At 43.6% G+C, this 15,130-nt stretch overlaps 4 protein-coding genes across 4 annotated transcripts; 3 read left to right on the top strand and 1 right to left on the bottom strand.

The window, feature by feature from the left end:
- Positions 1 to 1,212: 1,212 nt before the first annotated feature.
- On the top strand, positions 1,213 to 4,485 carry EAE98_005987 (uncharacterized protein; the record flags this gene model as incomplete). The annotated part of the gene is made up of 8 exons (XM_038953609.1): positions 1,213 to 1,282; positions 1,353 to 1,495; positions 1,542 to 1,709; positions 1,768 to 1,938; positions 1,992 to 3,316; positions 3,364 to 3,446; positions 3,498 to 3,804; positions 3,864 to 4,485. 8 exons carry the CDS (start codon positions 1,213 to 1,215, stop codon positions 4,483 to 4,485), a joined length of 2,889 nt encoding a protein of 962 aa, XP_038810004.1.
- Positions 4,486 to 5,327: 842 nt separating this feature from the next.
- EAE98_005986 (uncharacterized protein) lies at positions 5,328 to 7,199 on the top strand. The gene is made up of 3 exons (XM_038953608.1): positions 5,328 to 5,734; positions 5,792 to 6,829; positions 6,887 to 7,199. Exons 1-3 carry the CDS (start codon positions 5,426 to 5,428, stop codon positions 6,965 to 6,967), a joined length of 1,428 nt encoding a protein of 475 aa, XP_038810003.1. The 5' UTR covers positions 5,328 to 5,425; the 3' UTR covers positions 6,968 to 7,199.
- Positions 7,200 to 7,581: 382 nt separating this feature from the next.
- On the top strand, positions 7,582 to 9,447 carry EAE98_005985 (uncharacterized protein; the record flags this gene model as incomplete). The annotated part of the gene is made up of 3 exons (XM_038953607.1): positions 7,582 to 7,880; positions 8,158 to 8,557; positions 8,623 to 9,447. 3 exons carry the CDS (start codon positions 7,582 to 7,584, stop codon positions 9,445 to 9,447), a joined length of 1,524 nt encoding a protein of 507 aa, XP_038810002.1.
- A 2,233-nt stretch (positions 9,448 to 11,680) lies between these two features.
- Positions 11,681 to 14,562, bottom strand: EAE98_005984 (uncharacterized protein). Its single transcript, XM_038953606.1, has 3 exons — positions 13,898 to 14,562; positions 13,670 to 13,847; positions 11,681 to 13,622 (listed from the first exon to the last, which is right to left on the bottom strand). The coding sequence occupies exons 1-3, from the start codon at positions 13,904 to 13,906 to the stop codon at positions 11,872 to 11,874; spliced, it is 1,938 nt and encodes a 645-aa protein (XP_038810001.1). The 5' UTR covers positions 13,907 to 14,562; the 3' UTR covers positions 11,681 to 11,871.
- Between the last annotated feature and the right edge of the window lie 568 nt (positions 14,563 to 15,130).

The following is a 15,130-nucleotide window of genomic DNA, read 5'->3' as shown; positions in this document are numbered from 1 at the left end:
TGCAATCGAAGTTGACGAAAAGAAAATAACAAGGCAGCAGATGCTTGTAGAGCGCCGAGACAACGATGTTTCCCGATTTTAAGGCAACCGACAGCTAGCTCTATTTTTTCAAGTGGTCTCTAGCATTGTATATGGAGAATTTATAAAGGGTCATGGTAACAAGATGCACATCAGTAGAGAAACGAAACTCGGGACCTATACACTGTAGGCCATTCTAGGTTTAGCTCCATGAGATATGATAGATGGATATTGATAGTCAGCTGATGAGAGACTTCAAGCCCATACTTCTTTATCTGGGCTCGATAAAAGCTTGATCTTGATAAAGCCATTGCAGTGAAAATTATGAGGGACGTCTGATATGTCTTGTACGAATTATCAAATTTAATCAACATGTGTACTTATTCAATCATGGAAATTGATGTTGCATAGTGAAAGGGTGATGGATGCGTAAAGTGAAGCAGCTAAACAGGGCAAAATCCCAGAAGTACGGTGAATAAGGGAGTGAATGGAGTAAAGCAGCGACAGTAAACCGAACCTTCAAAATAGGATGTGAGGTGTGGATGAAGTGAAGTGGCTATTCAAATGCGAAGAATCGAACTTTCGGAGATACCTAGTAGGTAGCATACACACCACAAGTATCTAGGAGCCAGCTAACACACAAACATATGTCCCAAGTACCTGGTATTCATGCGAGAAGGGAGTGTAGGATGGACTTCATCAATATCCTCTATAAATTTTTGTCTTCACTTCTGAGGCTATCAAAATGTTGCCAGGTCTATAAGGCTACAAGGCTGCCAATTTCAATCAATGAAGCACACCAGGCACATTGATGATGATGACACTAGTCTTCAATGAGGGAACTCCTCGGTTTCCTTCAATAACTAGATCAGATAAGAGTACAAAAATCTCAAAATAAAGATGTCAGGGGGTGGTGACCAGCTTGAATGAAATCTCTGGGATACAACGAAAACTCAACGTACATCTTTGGTTCTGGTTTCAAATAGCTCATGAATTGTTTGTTGCTTTAGCTGAAATCAAGGAATCATTCTATAAAGCTCTTTCTGTGTTCCTAATAAATCGGGTCTCGGATTATCTTCACCTCCGTCCCTCCATCCTTTTTAGGTTCTAGAAAGTTTACAAGCAAACATTATTCTGTGTCAATCACCAGCTCTTGATTTCTATTTATTAGATCTTCACACGGTCTCTTTAAATATGTCTTCAGATATTCAAACAGTTGCAGCTCTGCTTCAAGCTACCTTGGACCCAAGGCAGCATAAGCAAGGTTTGTGAACTTTTTTTATACTCATATTACTCATATTTATAAAGTAATTATTGTTAACTGTTTTGTACAGCTGAGGCAGCCTTGAAAGTAGAGCAAGCCAAACCTGGATTTTCTCTCCTCCTCCTCAACATCGTTGCAGCAGATGACCTGCCAGTCAATACGAGGCTCTCGGGTGCTCTATGCTTCAAAAATTTCATTAAGTACAACTATGTGGTAAGTATCTCGCGCTAATTCCCATTCTCTGCTAACAAATCTTCAGGACGAAGAGAGAAACTACAAGCTTCCACAAAATGAAGTTTTCACGATAAAGACTGAGTTAATTGGCCTCATGGTCTCGGTCCCGAACAGTATACAAGCCCAACTTGGAGAAGCTATCAGTATCATTGCAGAATCAGACTTCTGGGACAGATGGGATACATTGGTCGATGTTAGTCACTTGCGTGCCGAATCACTTGCGTGTTGAAGTATTTACTGACTCTATGTAGGACTTGGTTTCCCGCCTCACTCCTAATAACGCTAAAATCAATAATGGTGTACTGGAAGTCGCGCATTCAATATTCAAGAGATGGAGACCGCTGTTCGCCTCAGATGCTCTATACACAGAAGTCAACCACGTACTATCAAAATTTGGTCAACCGTTTGTACAGCTTCTGGCGGTAAGATCCCACCCACTCAGAGATGTAGGCACCAGCTGATCTATCTTTCACAGAGCACCGACCAGCAGATCCAAGCAAATAAGGATAATAAAGAGGTTCTGAAGCAACATTTTGAGACGATGAACCTTTTGATGAAAGTTTTCTTCGATCTTTCTTGCCAAGATCTCCCTCCTATCTTCGAGGATAATATCGGAGACTTATCGAAACTCTTGCACAAATACCTTACATATGAAAATCCTCTTTTGGCAACGGACGACGATTCTGAGTCGGGACCTCTTGAGTTCGTGAAAGCTGGCATATGTGAGGTTTCGACACTTTACATGCAGAAATATGAAGATGCATTTGGAAGTCTTTGCGAGCCATTCATCACAAGTGCTTGGAGTCTGTTAACAACCATTGGACCTGAAACAAAATTCGACATTCTTGTTAGCAAAGCGTTGCATTTTTTGACCGCAGTTGCTAGTCTTGACAAGCATGCTCAAAATTTCAACAATGGCGAAATTCTGAGTCAGGTGGTTGAGAAGGTCATTCTGCCCAATGTTAGCTTGAGAGAAACGGATATCGAACAATTCGAGGATGAGCCCATCGAGTATATCCGAAGAGATCTGGAGGGCTCAGATGCTGACACCAGAAGACGAGCAGCTACCGACTTCTTGCGCAAGCTTCTGGAGAAGTTCGAGCCACTTGTGACAGATGTTGTTGGGAGATATATCAAGCATTATCTTGACCAATTCTCCCAAAACGGTAGCGATCATTGGAAATCTAAGGATACCGCCGTATATTTGTTTTCGGCTATCGCAGCTAAGGGTGTCATCACAACAGGACAAGGAGTCAAAACCACAAACCCCTTAGTGAATGTTGTCGACTTTTTCCAGCAGAATATCGCGAATGATCTTCTTGCGGAAAGCAATGTTGAGCCGATCTTGAAGGTTGATGCTATTAAATTCCTTTATACATTCCGTAGTCAATTGACCAAAGATCAATGGAAGGCGGCATTTGAACCCCTGGTCAAGAATCTAGGTTCCTCGAACTATGTGGTATACACTTACGCCGCAATTACTGTGGAAAGAGTTCTGTTTCTCACAAACGATGCAAACCAGCATATCTTTGGGAAGGAGGATGTATTGCCACTCGCCGAGAGCCTTTTAAATCACTTGTTCCATTTGATCGAGAAAGATGCCGCACCCGAGAAAATTCAGGAGAATGAGTTCCTCATGCGCTGTGTTATGAGAGTGCTCATTGTCATTAAGGACGGCGTTATTCCAATAGCAGATAATGTTTTGCAGCACTTGATCAAGATCACTCAAGTCATTGGCCAAAACCCTAGTAACCCACGCTTTTACTACTATCACTTCGAAGCCTTTGGTGCTTTGATCAGGTATGTACACAAATTCTTTACAAGATTCATTGCTAACTTGAAAAAAGATGGTCGGCGCCTTCACAACCCGACAAACTTGAGAATGATCTGTATCCTACCTTTGCTGGTATTCTCTCTAGCGACGTTCAAGGTATGCTCAATATCCACTCAAAGATGGGGTTCTGCACTAACAATCGTCAAGAATTCATGCCCTATGTCTTCCAACTATTCGCCGCTCTTCTGGAAGCCAACCCGTCCACGACACTTTCCGACTACTACAGAAACTTGATTGCCCCAATCCTAAGTCCTACTCTTTGGGAGTCTCGAGGAAACGTGCCTGCCCTGACCAGATTGCTTTCCGCAATGATCCCTAAATGCGCTGCTGAACTTGTAGCGAATAACCAACTCGAGCCAATACTTGGCATTTTCCAGAAGCTTATGGCCGGAAAATCAAGAACTGAGCTACAAAGTTTTGATGTTCTAGAAGCGTTGATTATTTCGTGCAATGTGTAAGCAACTCTAATTCTCTTCCTAACATACCAATTGTTTCTGTTCTAACATGTGATAGCTCTGCCATTGAACAATATTTCCCTACGATCTTAAACATCATGTTCACACGCCTTAACAGCAATCCTCCCGAAGCGTTTAAGCGTCGCTTTGTCCGTTTCTATCATCTCATCTCATCTAAGGATCAGCAAGGCCTTGGAGCAGATTTCTTTATAAAGCAATCAGATGCTGTACAAGACACCGTATTCGTGCCTCTTTACTTGACCATTATCCTCCCAATCACCCAGCAATTCCCTCGACCACTAGACCGCAAAATCGCCGTCATCTCTTTGACTAAGACCCTGACCGATTCTCAAGCATTTGCTGTTAGATATAAGAAGGGTTGGTCTAAGACTTGTGAGGCTCTCCTCAAGTTGTTGGAGAACCCACCACTACCTGTCACAACCGATGATGTAGTGGCTGAAGCAGATGTCGACGACTTAAGTTTCGGAGTTGGCTTTACACAACTTAACACTTGCAAGAAGGTTGCAGTTGACGAATGGCCAGAGATCACGGATGTAAAGCTTTGGGTGGGATCATATTTGAGAGAGGCAAATCAACGACACGACAGAGCAATTTCAGGTTACGTCAACGAAAGATTAAATTCTGAGGCCAGAAGTCTTTTGGTTGAGTATATGCAGTAGGATGAAATTTATCACGCATGATACGAAGGTGACGAAGTAATATGGTGGGTTTGTACCGATAAAGGAGCATTTCAGCGAGGCAAGCGAAAATTAGGTAGATTGGTTTCCATGATTCCCACAGTGAGTACCTAGTATTGAGAAACAAGATGCATTACCATGATACAATTCGTTCAGATTTGCCTGAAATCTAGAAGTACTTGCTCTCACGGGGATATGAAGCAATCATTTACACATAGATGCTTTGAATCCTGAGACTAGAAGCAATATTCCTCGTTTCCTACCAGTCTATTGAGTAATGAACCACGATCACATACATCCATGGATATCAAAGTGCTTCAAAAACTTTTTGTATTCAGAATTTTTGATGTCCTGTGGAGCAAGCCCTTTCAATGGAGGAAATTCATGAAATGTGCCTGAATGGACTTCATTACATTTTTCAACGCCCACTTCATGCCCACTTCAGATCTAGCAGTAAGAGCTTTCTAATGTTTCAATACAATCTGACGATTAAACATTCTCTCGAACTTATTAGATGCTGATCTAGGGTAAAAAGCAATGTCTGCGACTTATCTTTCATTTCCACGCAAAGAGATGAATTCAATATAGCAAGCTACACGTGACCATAAAATTCAACTTAATCCGCCAATTCAACAAAATCCCTTCAATTTGCAACAACAGGTGCTGGAAAGCCTTCCCAGATAATTTTTCTAAATGTGACAAATAGTCAAAGAGTTATATCATTTTTGAAAATCGGCAAGGAAATACAATCATTAGAAGCTAGGAGAGTGAAAAATAGTGCTGAATATTTAGGGAGATAGATTTGTTTTAACTAGCCCTAGTGTCCTAGTGCGATAACCGAACCTCGATTTTGAATCCTTTGGTGGTGGGGTTTAAATTTTTACTCTGCTTCGACGACGACTCCGAGCAAAATTTCAGCATCATGAGCGCCTTTCAAAACGGCGGCATCGCATCGCGAGCCTTGGACGATGACTCCGATATTGAGGAGGAGGCTCTTGCCAACGACTATAAAGAACAGGTTCAATATGAAGGTATGGAAGAGTTGGAGCAGGTCAACTCGATGAGCATGGCACAACAGACGGATGATATTCAGTCGAGACTTGCTGCTGCTGCACAACCCTTGGACTTTTCTGCTCCTTTGGAAGTCAAGTTTGCAAGCTACGATAATTATTGTAGTTTGTTTCACTTCATTTTGAACTCTGACGGACCAGTTGACCTCGAACCACCATCGGTAAGTTCTTTGTTCATTTATCAACAGACTCGCATGGGACGCTAATTCTAGCTACAGTACTACTGGGCTTGGGATGTCATCGACGAGTTCATCTACCAGTTCAACTCTTTCTGCTCGTACAGAAATCGTGTCGCACGTCAAGGTACAAATGAAGAAGAAATTCAAATCCTCCGCGAGGCGCCAAACACATGGGGATGTTACAGTGTTTTGAACGTTTTATACTCTCTCATTCAGAGATCGCAGATCAACGAGCAATTAGCTGCCATGAAGCGCAATGAAGAGCCTATGGCGGTCGCCGGTGATTATGGTTCGAAGTCCTTGTACAGAATGCTCGGATACTTCTCCATCATTGGATTATTGCGAGTTCATTGTCTCCTCGGTGATTTCAGTCTCGCCTTGAAGACACTTGACGATATCGAGCTTAACAAGAAGGCTATGTTTGCGCGCGTCATGGCCGCTCATTTCACTACCTATTACTATGTAGGATTCTCATACATGATGATGCGCAGATACGCAGATGCCATCCGCATGTTCAGCCACATCTTGATCTACGTTTCAAGAACCAAGAACTTCCAAAAGAACGCCCAGTATGACTCAATCTCCAAGAAGAACGATCAAATGTACGCTCTCATTGCCATCTGTGTGGCTTTCCACCCAACCCGTCTCGATGATACCATCCACACTGCTCTCCGCGAGAAGTATGGTGACCAACTCCTTAAGCTTCAACGCGGTGGACCTGAATCTCTCCCAATCTTTGAGGAGCTATTCCGCTCTGCATGCCCTAAGTTTATCTCTCCTACTCCTCCTGACTTCGACAACCCAGAATTAAACGTCGACCCTCTCGAGCACCATCTATCTATCTTCATGGATGAGGTTAAGACGAACATGTGGAGCCCAACTGTGAAGTCCTATCTCAGGTTATACACCACCATGGATGTAAAGAAGTTGGCTGGATTCTTGGAGGTTGAACCTGAGAAGTTGAGGGGATGGTTATTAGTCAACAAGCAACGCAGCAGACAAATTAGATGGACTGATAATGGATTGTTGGATGGAGAAGTGGTCAACTCTAACGATCTCGATTATGCCATGCAAGGAGTAAGTCTATTAGAAAAAATCAATGCAAAATACAAAATTGCTAATAAATTTTTACAGGATCTCATTCATATTTCTGAAGCAAAGGTCGGCCGCAAATTGGTGGACTGGTATCTCAGAAACCTTGCTCGCACATACTAAAATACCTTTCATGCATCTCTCTTGACAATATTGCTTTCAACTCTATGGCATTGGTATGGCGTACTGGGGGGTGGAAAAGACAAATCCACGAAATGGCTTGTCAAAAATGGACGAAGGCGAGGAGCCTTACAAGTAGATCAAAATAAATTATGAAGTAAACCCCATGTATATGTATGCGTTGCTGTGCTATTCCAGGGTGAGAGAGTATCCATGATTTTACCATCACAGTTGTACCTGTCGTAAGCAACTCACAAGGCTGAAAGGGAAGGCGCGACGACTATCTTGGCATTCAGCATGTCTCATAAAGACTACTAATAACGTAACAAAATGCATACATGATCGTTGATTCACCCATACCTTAGCTGATTAACCAGAATCTTTCAACTTCAGTATCTGGGCATGAATAATAAATATCTAAATAATCCTAGTACGACACCGCTGTTTCTCGCCTGAAGCCTAGAACGGACCACTTCATCCATCCACTTTGACAAATCTCAAACCAACAATCTCAAAGTTCTTATGCTCACCTCATTCGACATAAGCATTCAACAATTACTATAAAGTCGCCTTGAAAGAGACCAAATGTCTAATTTATAATTGAACAACAACTTACCATGTCGGCTCCTACTTCCCCGCACTTTAGAAGCTCAGATTCGCCATCCCCCAAATCTCCCCTTTCACCAAATATTTCTGCGCCAACAAATTCGGACTATTTTTCTTCTCGAAAGCTTAGATCTATCACAGAGCATGTCCAATATGATCATCCGCCTAACCAACGGGTAAACTCGATGTCGAGCATATCCTTCAGAGGGGGTTCGAGAGGTCCGCGGCCCTTGAAAGACGGGAAGGGTGGGAAAGGAAAGAAGACGCTGACTCGTCCTCGTCTGAGGGGCTCGAGTCCACCTCCTCCACCGTAAGTTGTGTCCCATTTCCTTATTCTTTGTGCGACGATGTTTTGTTTCAAGGGAAGGTGGGAATAGGCCGTACCATCAAATCAAAGTATACTTTATTATGTCCCACGCTTTCCTTCCCGGATCCTAGCGGCCGAAATCTGGGGGCGGGTGATCAACCCCACTTGGTTTCTATATCGCGCAAGACAGCTCTCTATGGTTGATCTGGATCTTTATTACATTACTACCCAATATCTCTTTGCGATACATGAATCTGACACTAATGGCGCCCAACAACAGAAAGTTTAAAGGAAAAGTCTCATTCGATAGCATTGGATCGCTATCAGAAGACACAGAGAGGAATACAAGAAGTTACACTCAGAACTCTAAACATGAAGGATATCAATACAAACGATCCTCGAGGACTTTCATGGTCGGCATAGACGAGAATTCCTATTCGGATATCGCTTTACAATGGATGCTAGAGGAGCTCGTCGACGATGGAGACCAAATTATCTGCTTAAGGGTTGTTGACAAAGATTCGAAGTTGATCACTGACAGAGCCCTGGAGGTCAAGCAATATCAGCAGGATGCGAGAGAACTACTAGATGCGATACAAAAGAAGAACGATGACAATAAAGCTGTCAGTATTGTACTGGAGTATGCCATAGGCAAAGTTCATACAACTTTTCAAAAGATGGTAAGTTTGGACCGTTGGGTGTTCGCAGATAATCATCGCCACTTACTAACAATTCGGGTGTCCAGATCCAAATTTACGAACCTGCAATGCTCATCGTTGGAACTCGGGGGCGAAGTCTTGGGGGGTTCCAAGGTTTGATGGGAAACAGAAACTCGTTCTCAAAATGGTGCTTGCAGTATTCGCCCATACCAGTCGTTGTCGTAAGACCCACGGATAAAAGGTTAAAGAAGAAGCAAAAACGAGATGCAGATCCGGCACGTCAAAGTTACACTCGCATTTTACAAGAGAGTGGGGTTAGCGGACATGAAACGTCAATCGTTGCAAGCAATCTCGAGAGTGCAACTGGTCCCCTTATTGAAGCGCACGCGGTAGCAGCTGCTCTTGGTTTACCAGCGGAATTTGATCCCACATTGACACCATTTACCCTTGAAGGCAGCCGACCTCTCAAAAAGATAGATTCCGGTAAGAGCGAAGCGACAAGCACCAGTGGGTTTGATTCTCGACCTCAGAGTCCGGAGATGATTGTGAAGAGCCCTAGATCTGCACAGCTTGATAGTCCCATCATGAGCGGGGATGATTCTAGTGAGGGAGAAGGGGATGATGATGAAGGAGAATTCGAGGCAGTGCCTGGACACTTGTTACTTGGCAACGACGATATCCCTCAGCCAAACCCAGAAATTGAGAAGAAGAAAAAGCTTCATGAGATGGAGCTCGAAGAGGCAAAAGCTCTAGGCCGAAAATCTTCTACTGGCTCTACTGACAGCGTTGATCCAGATGGTAGAGGCGAGGGGAATCGACTAGCCGGCCCGGGCGAATCTTTATACGGAATATCGAATGGCGAATATCACTCTTACGAAAATGCTCTGTTATTGATACCTTCCTTTATTTAGCTTAAGTTAATTTGCTGACTTTTGGAATTGCTCGCACTCGGGCCAAGCTTGTATTGGGTAAGTGAGAGATACGACGGAGAGGAGGGGATGGATGAACTTTTATGAATGAAATGAATGTTATGACAGCAATGACGAGGGCATCAGGTTAAATTCGGGATGGGAATGGGTAAAGGATCGCATCCATGCTTCGGTATATGCACAATTGGGAGGTTGCACAGCTGGCCATGATATGAAGGAAGGGCATATCGGTAGGAGTTTTTGGTCTTTTTCCTCTAATACAAGCGACGCTTTTAAGTTATGAACATCATCCTTATATTATGTTTGCTCCAACAAGTTTAAAATACAGTGAGACCGAAGCCGTGCTGTTTGACAATGATGTTGACTTCTGCATTAGACGGACGAAGAAACCTCGAAGTTAAGGTGCTTCATTGTACTCTATAATGTGGGAAGTTGGGTCCGACACTTAGACACACTCTGACGCTCCTTATAATAAGCTCGTAATCAGGCTGAATATGAGCTCGCGTTTACATCTTCAAGTCTCGTCACTACATGGACCTGGGATCTAGCCATAGTAGGCTATGATCGATCGACAGTATGCCGAACAGACAACTTTGAAATGATAGATGTAGAGATGCATCATCAATTAACGCCTTGGGCGTTGAACGTCGTAGAGCCAGAGTGCTGTTTACGATCGATGTCTACTCTTCACTTTCTTTACTACTTTCCCATGTCATGACAGGAAAGACCCATCTGAAAACTCTGGTTCATTTTTCATTGGCCTTGTTATCTATTTTTGAGAACGATACTTGACTTCATAGACATCGACATACGATACTTGATCACGTTGCAGACTCCATAAATGCTGTTTGCAGGGACTGCTTCGGAAGCTTCGACATCGTTTCTGCAAAGGGGCTCTACTTTGACACGCATATTACTAGAGTGAGGCGTGAAATGATATGGGTAGGAGAAGATCTGTTTTGTAGTCATTGCAATTCAACAGTGAAGGCTTTTCGCAATCTGGAAACCATCGGGGACACTTGAATCCGCAAGCCAGTTGAAATAATTAATTCATTATATTATGTATTCTATCTGTATTACTAAAGAAAGATGTGATGCCTTTCTAGTCTAAGCTGTTGCATACATTGAACAGAATTATGCGCTTCGGTTTGTGCAGAGTGATGTATTCTGTCTGCATCACTTTGGACTCACTTCTTGATATATATCTATCTTGTGGTTTAATAAATTCCTCCCTATCTTCCAAACCAATACTAATTTATATTTCTCTCGACTACGACTACGACTACACCTATATATACCATGCTCCCTCTCTCCTGCAAAAATATCTCATCTCATATTATCCCATTTCATTTCATATCATCCCATCTTCCCGCATCCACCCAGTCCCCACCCACCAAAAGTGAATATAACCTCACCCGCCCGCACCCCCCTCCCAACCACTCACCCCTCCCAAAGAAATTCCCCTCCCAGTCCAAAAACCCAAAAAATTGACAAAAAATTAAGGACGCTCTATGCAACGAATCTTGGAGATTCCTTAATCTAAACCAGGCGGAACTGATTCTGCAAGAAGACAATCGCGTCATAGGCCTGTAAAGCAGAGATGCCGTTTTAGGGCACGTGCATACTCAGACGTTACCACTGAGCCAGCATGGCATTTTGTTTCTCGGATGTGGGAAGAGGTGGGATTGGGGATCATATGGGAAGGGAGGTGAGGTTGGGTGAATTTGGGGTGATGATGATGATAATGATGATGATGATGATGATGATGATGATGATGATGATGATGATGATGATGATGATGATGATGATGATGATAATGATGATGATGATAATGATGATGATAATGATGATGATAATGATGATGATAATGATAATAATGATGATAATAATGATAATGATGATGATAATAATAATGATAATGATGATGATAATAATAATGATGATAATGATGATAATTTGTTGAATATGAGGGATGGGTTTAAGGATGTGGAATTGGGTGAGAGGTTTGAGGAGGTGGGTTGTGATATGTATGTACGTCGCTTTTGCTGTTTGTATAGTTAATAGGTCCGAAATATGGTCTTTGGGTATTCATTGCGCCTTGCTAATTGATCCTATTCTTTCGCAGATATTTAAATATTGTGAAAAGCGCATTGCATCAATCAGTTTCCACTCATTCATGTAAACCATCCATGAGTTTTCTAGACATTTCTCGATTGAGTCCTTGAGGACTATAAATAATATAATCACCCAATCTATCTACGCCAGCCATTCATATCCATATCCGTATTCCTATCTGGTATCTCGAAATCCCTCTTATCATTGTGAATTAAATCCAGCCTAGAAAGTATCCAGTACTGGCCATTACCAACCAAAACTATCCATCATCATTGACCCTCAACCTCCCGCTCACGATCTCCTCCCCAGACTCCTCCCAACAGAACTCATAGTCCTCATGCTTTCCCTCCTCTCCTCTCCTCCGATCGCTTCTCCAATCCCTACCGCAACATTTTTCGGAAACGCCATCTCGGGCATCTCCCACGTTCGCTCTCCATGCCCATTCATATTCACACTGGGCATTCCACTATTTTCCTTCTGCCTCCCATGCACATCATGACTCTTCGAGCTCTTATGACTCTTCGCCACACTTCCCCTCGTCTTATGTCCCCTCACACTCTCAACTTTATCCGCCACCTCCGCATCAAAATCCCACTCGCGCCAAAAATCTCTCTTCCCCCGTGTGGCTCTGCGTACCCAACCAGGCAATAAGCCACCCCGAACTTTGTATGTCCAGTAATCTTTCAACTCATAGTCGTGTGGCATAATTCTTCCTCCTGACATTTTCGCCAACACCCATGCCGATGTATTAAGTAACGTATATGTAACGATTCCAGTAATGAGCCCGTAAGCGATCGAATACGTAAAAGGCATAATTGCCAGCGTCAAGAAAGCCGGAATAGAATCTCCAAGGTACCGCCAATTGATCTCCGTGCACGCGCGTGCCATCATCGCTCCAACGAGTATCAAAGTACAGCCTGTTGCCCAAGGAGGTATACTAGCGAATATTGGCGCGAAGAAAAGACTGATGAAGAAGCAAAATCCGGTAGTGACGGCCGTGAGTCCTGTAACGCCTCCTTCTGAGATACCGGCACCCGATTCGATGAATGCAGTGACAGGAGGTGATCCCACAAAGGAACCCAGAGATATGCCAAAGGCGTCGACGAGATAGGCTACGGCGCTGCCTTCAAAATCCTGCGTGTCTTCGTCGATGGCCCCACAGAAACGAGCCATCGAATATAACGTGCCGGTACAATCAAGGATATCGACGTAAAGGAAAGTGATGAGTGCGGAAGCGAATTGTCCAGCCCCGGCTCCCGTGATATTCCAATCTTGCACAGCTAGCACTCGAGAAATGGGATGAAAGGTGACGATTTTCTTAAAGAACTCGAATGCCGCATCGCCAGAGACAGTAGGAGGGAAATAAGTAACGGAAGTATTGCGCGGCCACGAAACGATAGAGACGAGGAGAATCCCGGCTATGACTGCACCTTTGACGCGGTACATCATGAGAAACGCTGTGAACATCCCCCCACCGAATATGCCAAGCCACATTGTCGGACTTCGCATTTTCCCAGACGTGCAAGTTCCATCTGGAGCAATAAGCTCGGGTATACAGCCAGTTACTTGCAGAGGTACATCGGCATTACTGCCTGTGATAGCACCGATTCCCGCACTGTAAGTGAGTCCGATGAGAGCGAGGTAAAGTCCAATGCCTGCACCGCTGGCTATCTTCAAGCTTCGAGGTATTGCGCGAGCAAGCCATTGTCTGAGCCCGAGTATCGAGAGCGCAACAAAGAGTAATCCTTCGATGAATACAGCTGTCAATGCTAGTCTATATGAGACGGGTCCTTGTCCATGTATTCCAACAACTTGATAAGCAAAATATGCATTTAACCCCATTCCGGGGGCCAGCGCTATCGGCATATTTGCAAAAACACCCATGCAAAAACTCGTCAGTGCAGAGATCGCTGCCGTGCCTGTGACTAAATCTTGGTTGATCTCCTGAACACATATCTGGTAACTGGGATCCGTTGAACTATCTAAGCAGAAGGGATCCGTGGATCCAGGGGGATAGTCGCATACACATGTTCCTCCGGTAGCTTGAAAGATGTGAGGGGAGTTATCAAAGCATAGGTAGAAAACTTACCTGATACGATTGATGAATTTACTGAGATGATGTATGCCATAGCAAAGAACGTGGCAAGACCAGCTCTTACTTCTGTCAAAAATCTAGAGCCTTTTCTCTCGTACCTGTGCCCGGAAAATTCCAGTCTGAATCGTCTTCCAACGGCGCTCTTCGCCACGGTCATATTCGTCTTCTCCACCTAAAGTCTAATAAGCATTAGAATGTCCAGAGATTCTGGGTGATGCGTACCCAACCCATGATGGGAAGATATATGGTGTATCATGCAATGAGATACGAGCTTCCTTTAAAGAGGCTGACTTGTGTGATATGAAGATCTTCTATATGGTCGATGTTGTATACATGACTCCAGTTTATCGTATAAGCTAAGTATTTATTGTTGATCAACCATGCACGATTGCCCAGCGATTGTCCAACTTCACTGACAAACTTAACAAAGGTATAACTGATATGATTTTCTGACTTGTTTGGAATATTCCCGAGAAGTAATAAATCCGATTGCTCCAACAGTCATCCGCTATAGACATGAAACGCAAGATATAAAGGTTCAAGAGAATGACGATGTTGATCTGTGACGAATCTAATACGAGGAACGTCTAGAATACATGTTATGATCGAGAGGGGTTGTGGAAAACGGGTTGCGACTGAAAGCGCGGGATCAAACGTCGAGACCTATAGATCCAAAAGCGAAGGAAGAAAAGATAAAAATACGATGAAAGCAAAGGTATAGATGGCGGAAATAGTAACAGAACATATGGATGGCACATGCCCGGTAGTCACTGCAGCCGTGTGTAACGTGTAGCATGACAAAATCCGTCAAACAAGCTGGATCCAAACTTTCAGATCAATGTGCGTACGGTGGCTCAACGTTTTTCAAAGGCTTAATCAATCGTGCCACCCAGCACCCAATGCACCTTATCTAGGGTCAATTCTTCCGAGGCCTTTTATAACAAAATTGTCCAATGATCATGGGCCGCAAGACTGCAGCCTTTTAGCTTCTGTCGTTCCGCCCCCAGTATCTCTGTGGCACCCCGCTCCATGTATTTTTTCTCATATCGGGACAAGAACCCCACTTGGGAATCAAGTCCGCCAAATTCGGATTACACTACCGAGAGGAGCAGCTCGGCGTTGGCCACATTATCTGATACATTAAAAGGTAATCTGTACAGAATGCTGCTGGATTCGCCATGATCAGACGTAGATAAGTTCGCCTAATGCCCACTAGGAACATGAATTTCTCTCTCACGTTACAAGTGATGATATTCCATATACTCCTAATTGCCGAAGTAGCGAAGCTGATCAGAATATTGGAAGAAACTTCATTTCGTTGGAAGGAAAAATTACCGGACGGCACAGAAAATGTACTGGATACTTTACGAGGAATGTCGGGAAATGAAATCAGCCACCGCGTGCCGAGTCAGTCAAGAGACAACTTTTGAGGCATCCGATATCAATCATCCAAGG

This window comes from Botrytis deweyae, assembly GCF_014898535.1.
Source record: "Botrytis deweyae strain B1 chromosome Unknown BDEW_012, whole genome shotgun sequence".
Lineage (NCBI taxonomy): Eukaryota > Fungi > Ascomycota > Leotiomycetes > Helotiales > Sclerotiniaceae > Botrytis > Botrytis deweyae.
The sequence above is the reverse complement of the archived record's forward strand: the minus strand, read 5'-3'. Positions and strand labels throughout refer to the sequence as shown.

Coding starts and splice junctions, on each gene's coding strand:
- EAE98_005986 (XM_038953608.1), top strand. CDS start 5,426: ATGAGCGCCTTTCAAAACGGCGGCATCGCATCGCGAGCCTTGGACGAT. Junction 5,735..5,791: donor TTGACCTCGAACCACCATCG/GTAAGTTCTTTG, acceptor TTCTAGCTACAG/TACTACTGGGCTTGGGATGT. Junction 6,830..6,886: donor TCGATTATGCCATGCAAGGA/GTAAGTCTATTA, acceptor AAATTTTTACAG/GATCTCATTCATATTTCTGA.
- EAE98_005984 (XM_038953606.1), bottom strand. Junction 13,623..13,669: donor AAATTCATCAATCGTATCAG/GTAAGTTTTCTA, acceptor ACATCTTTCAAG/CTACCGGAGGAACATGTGTA.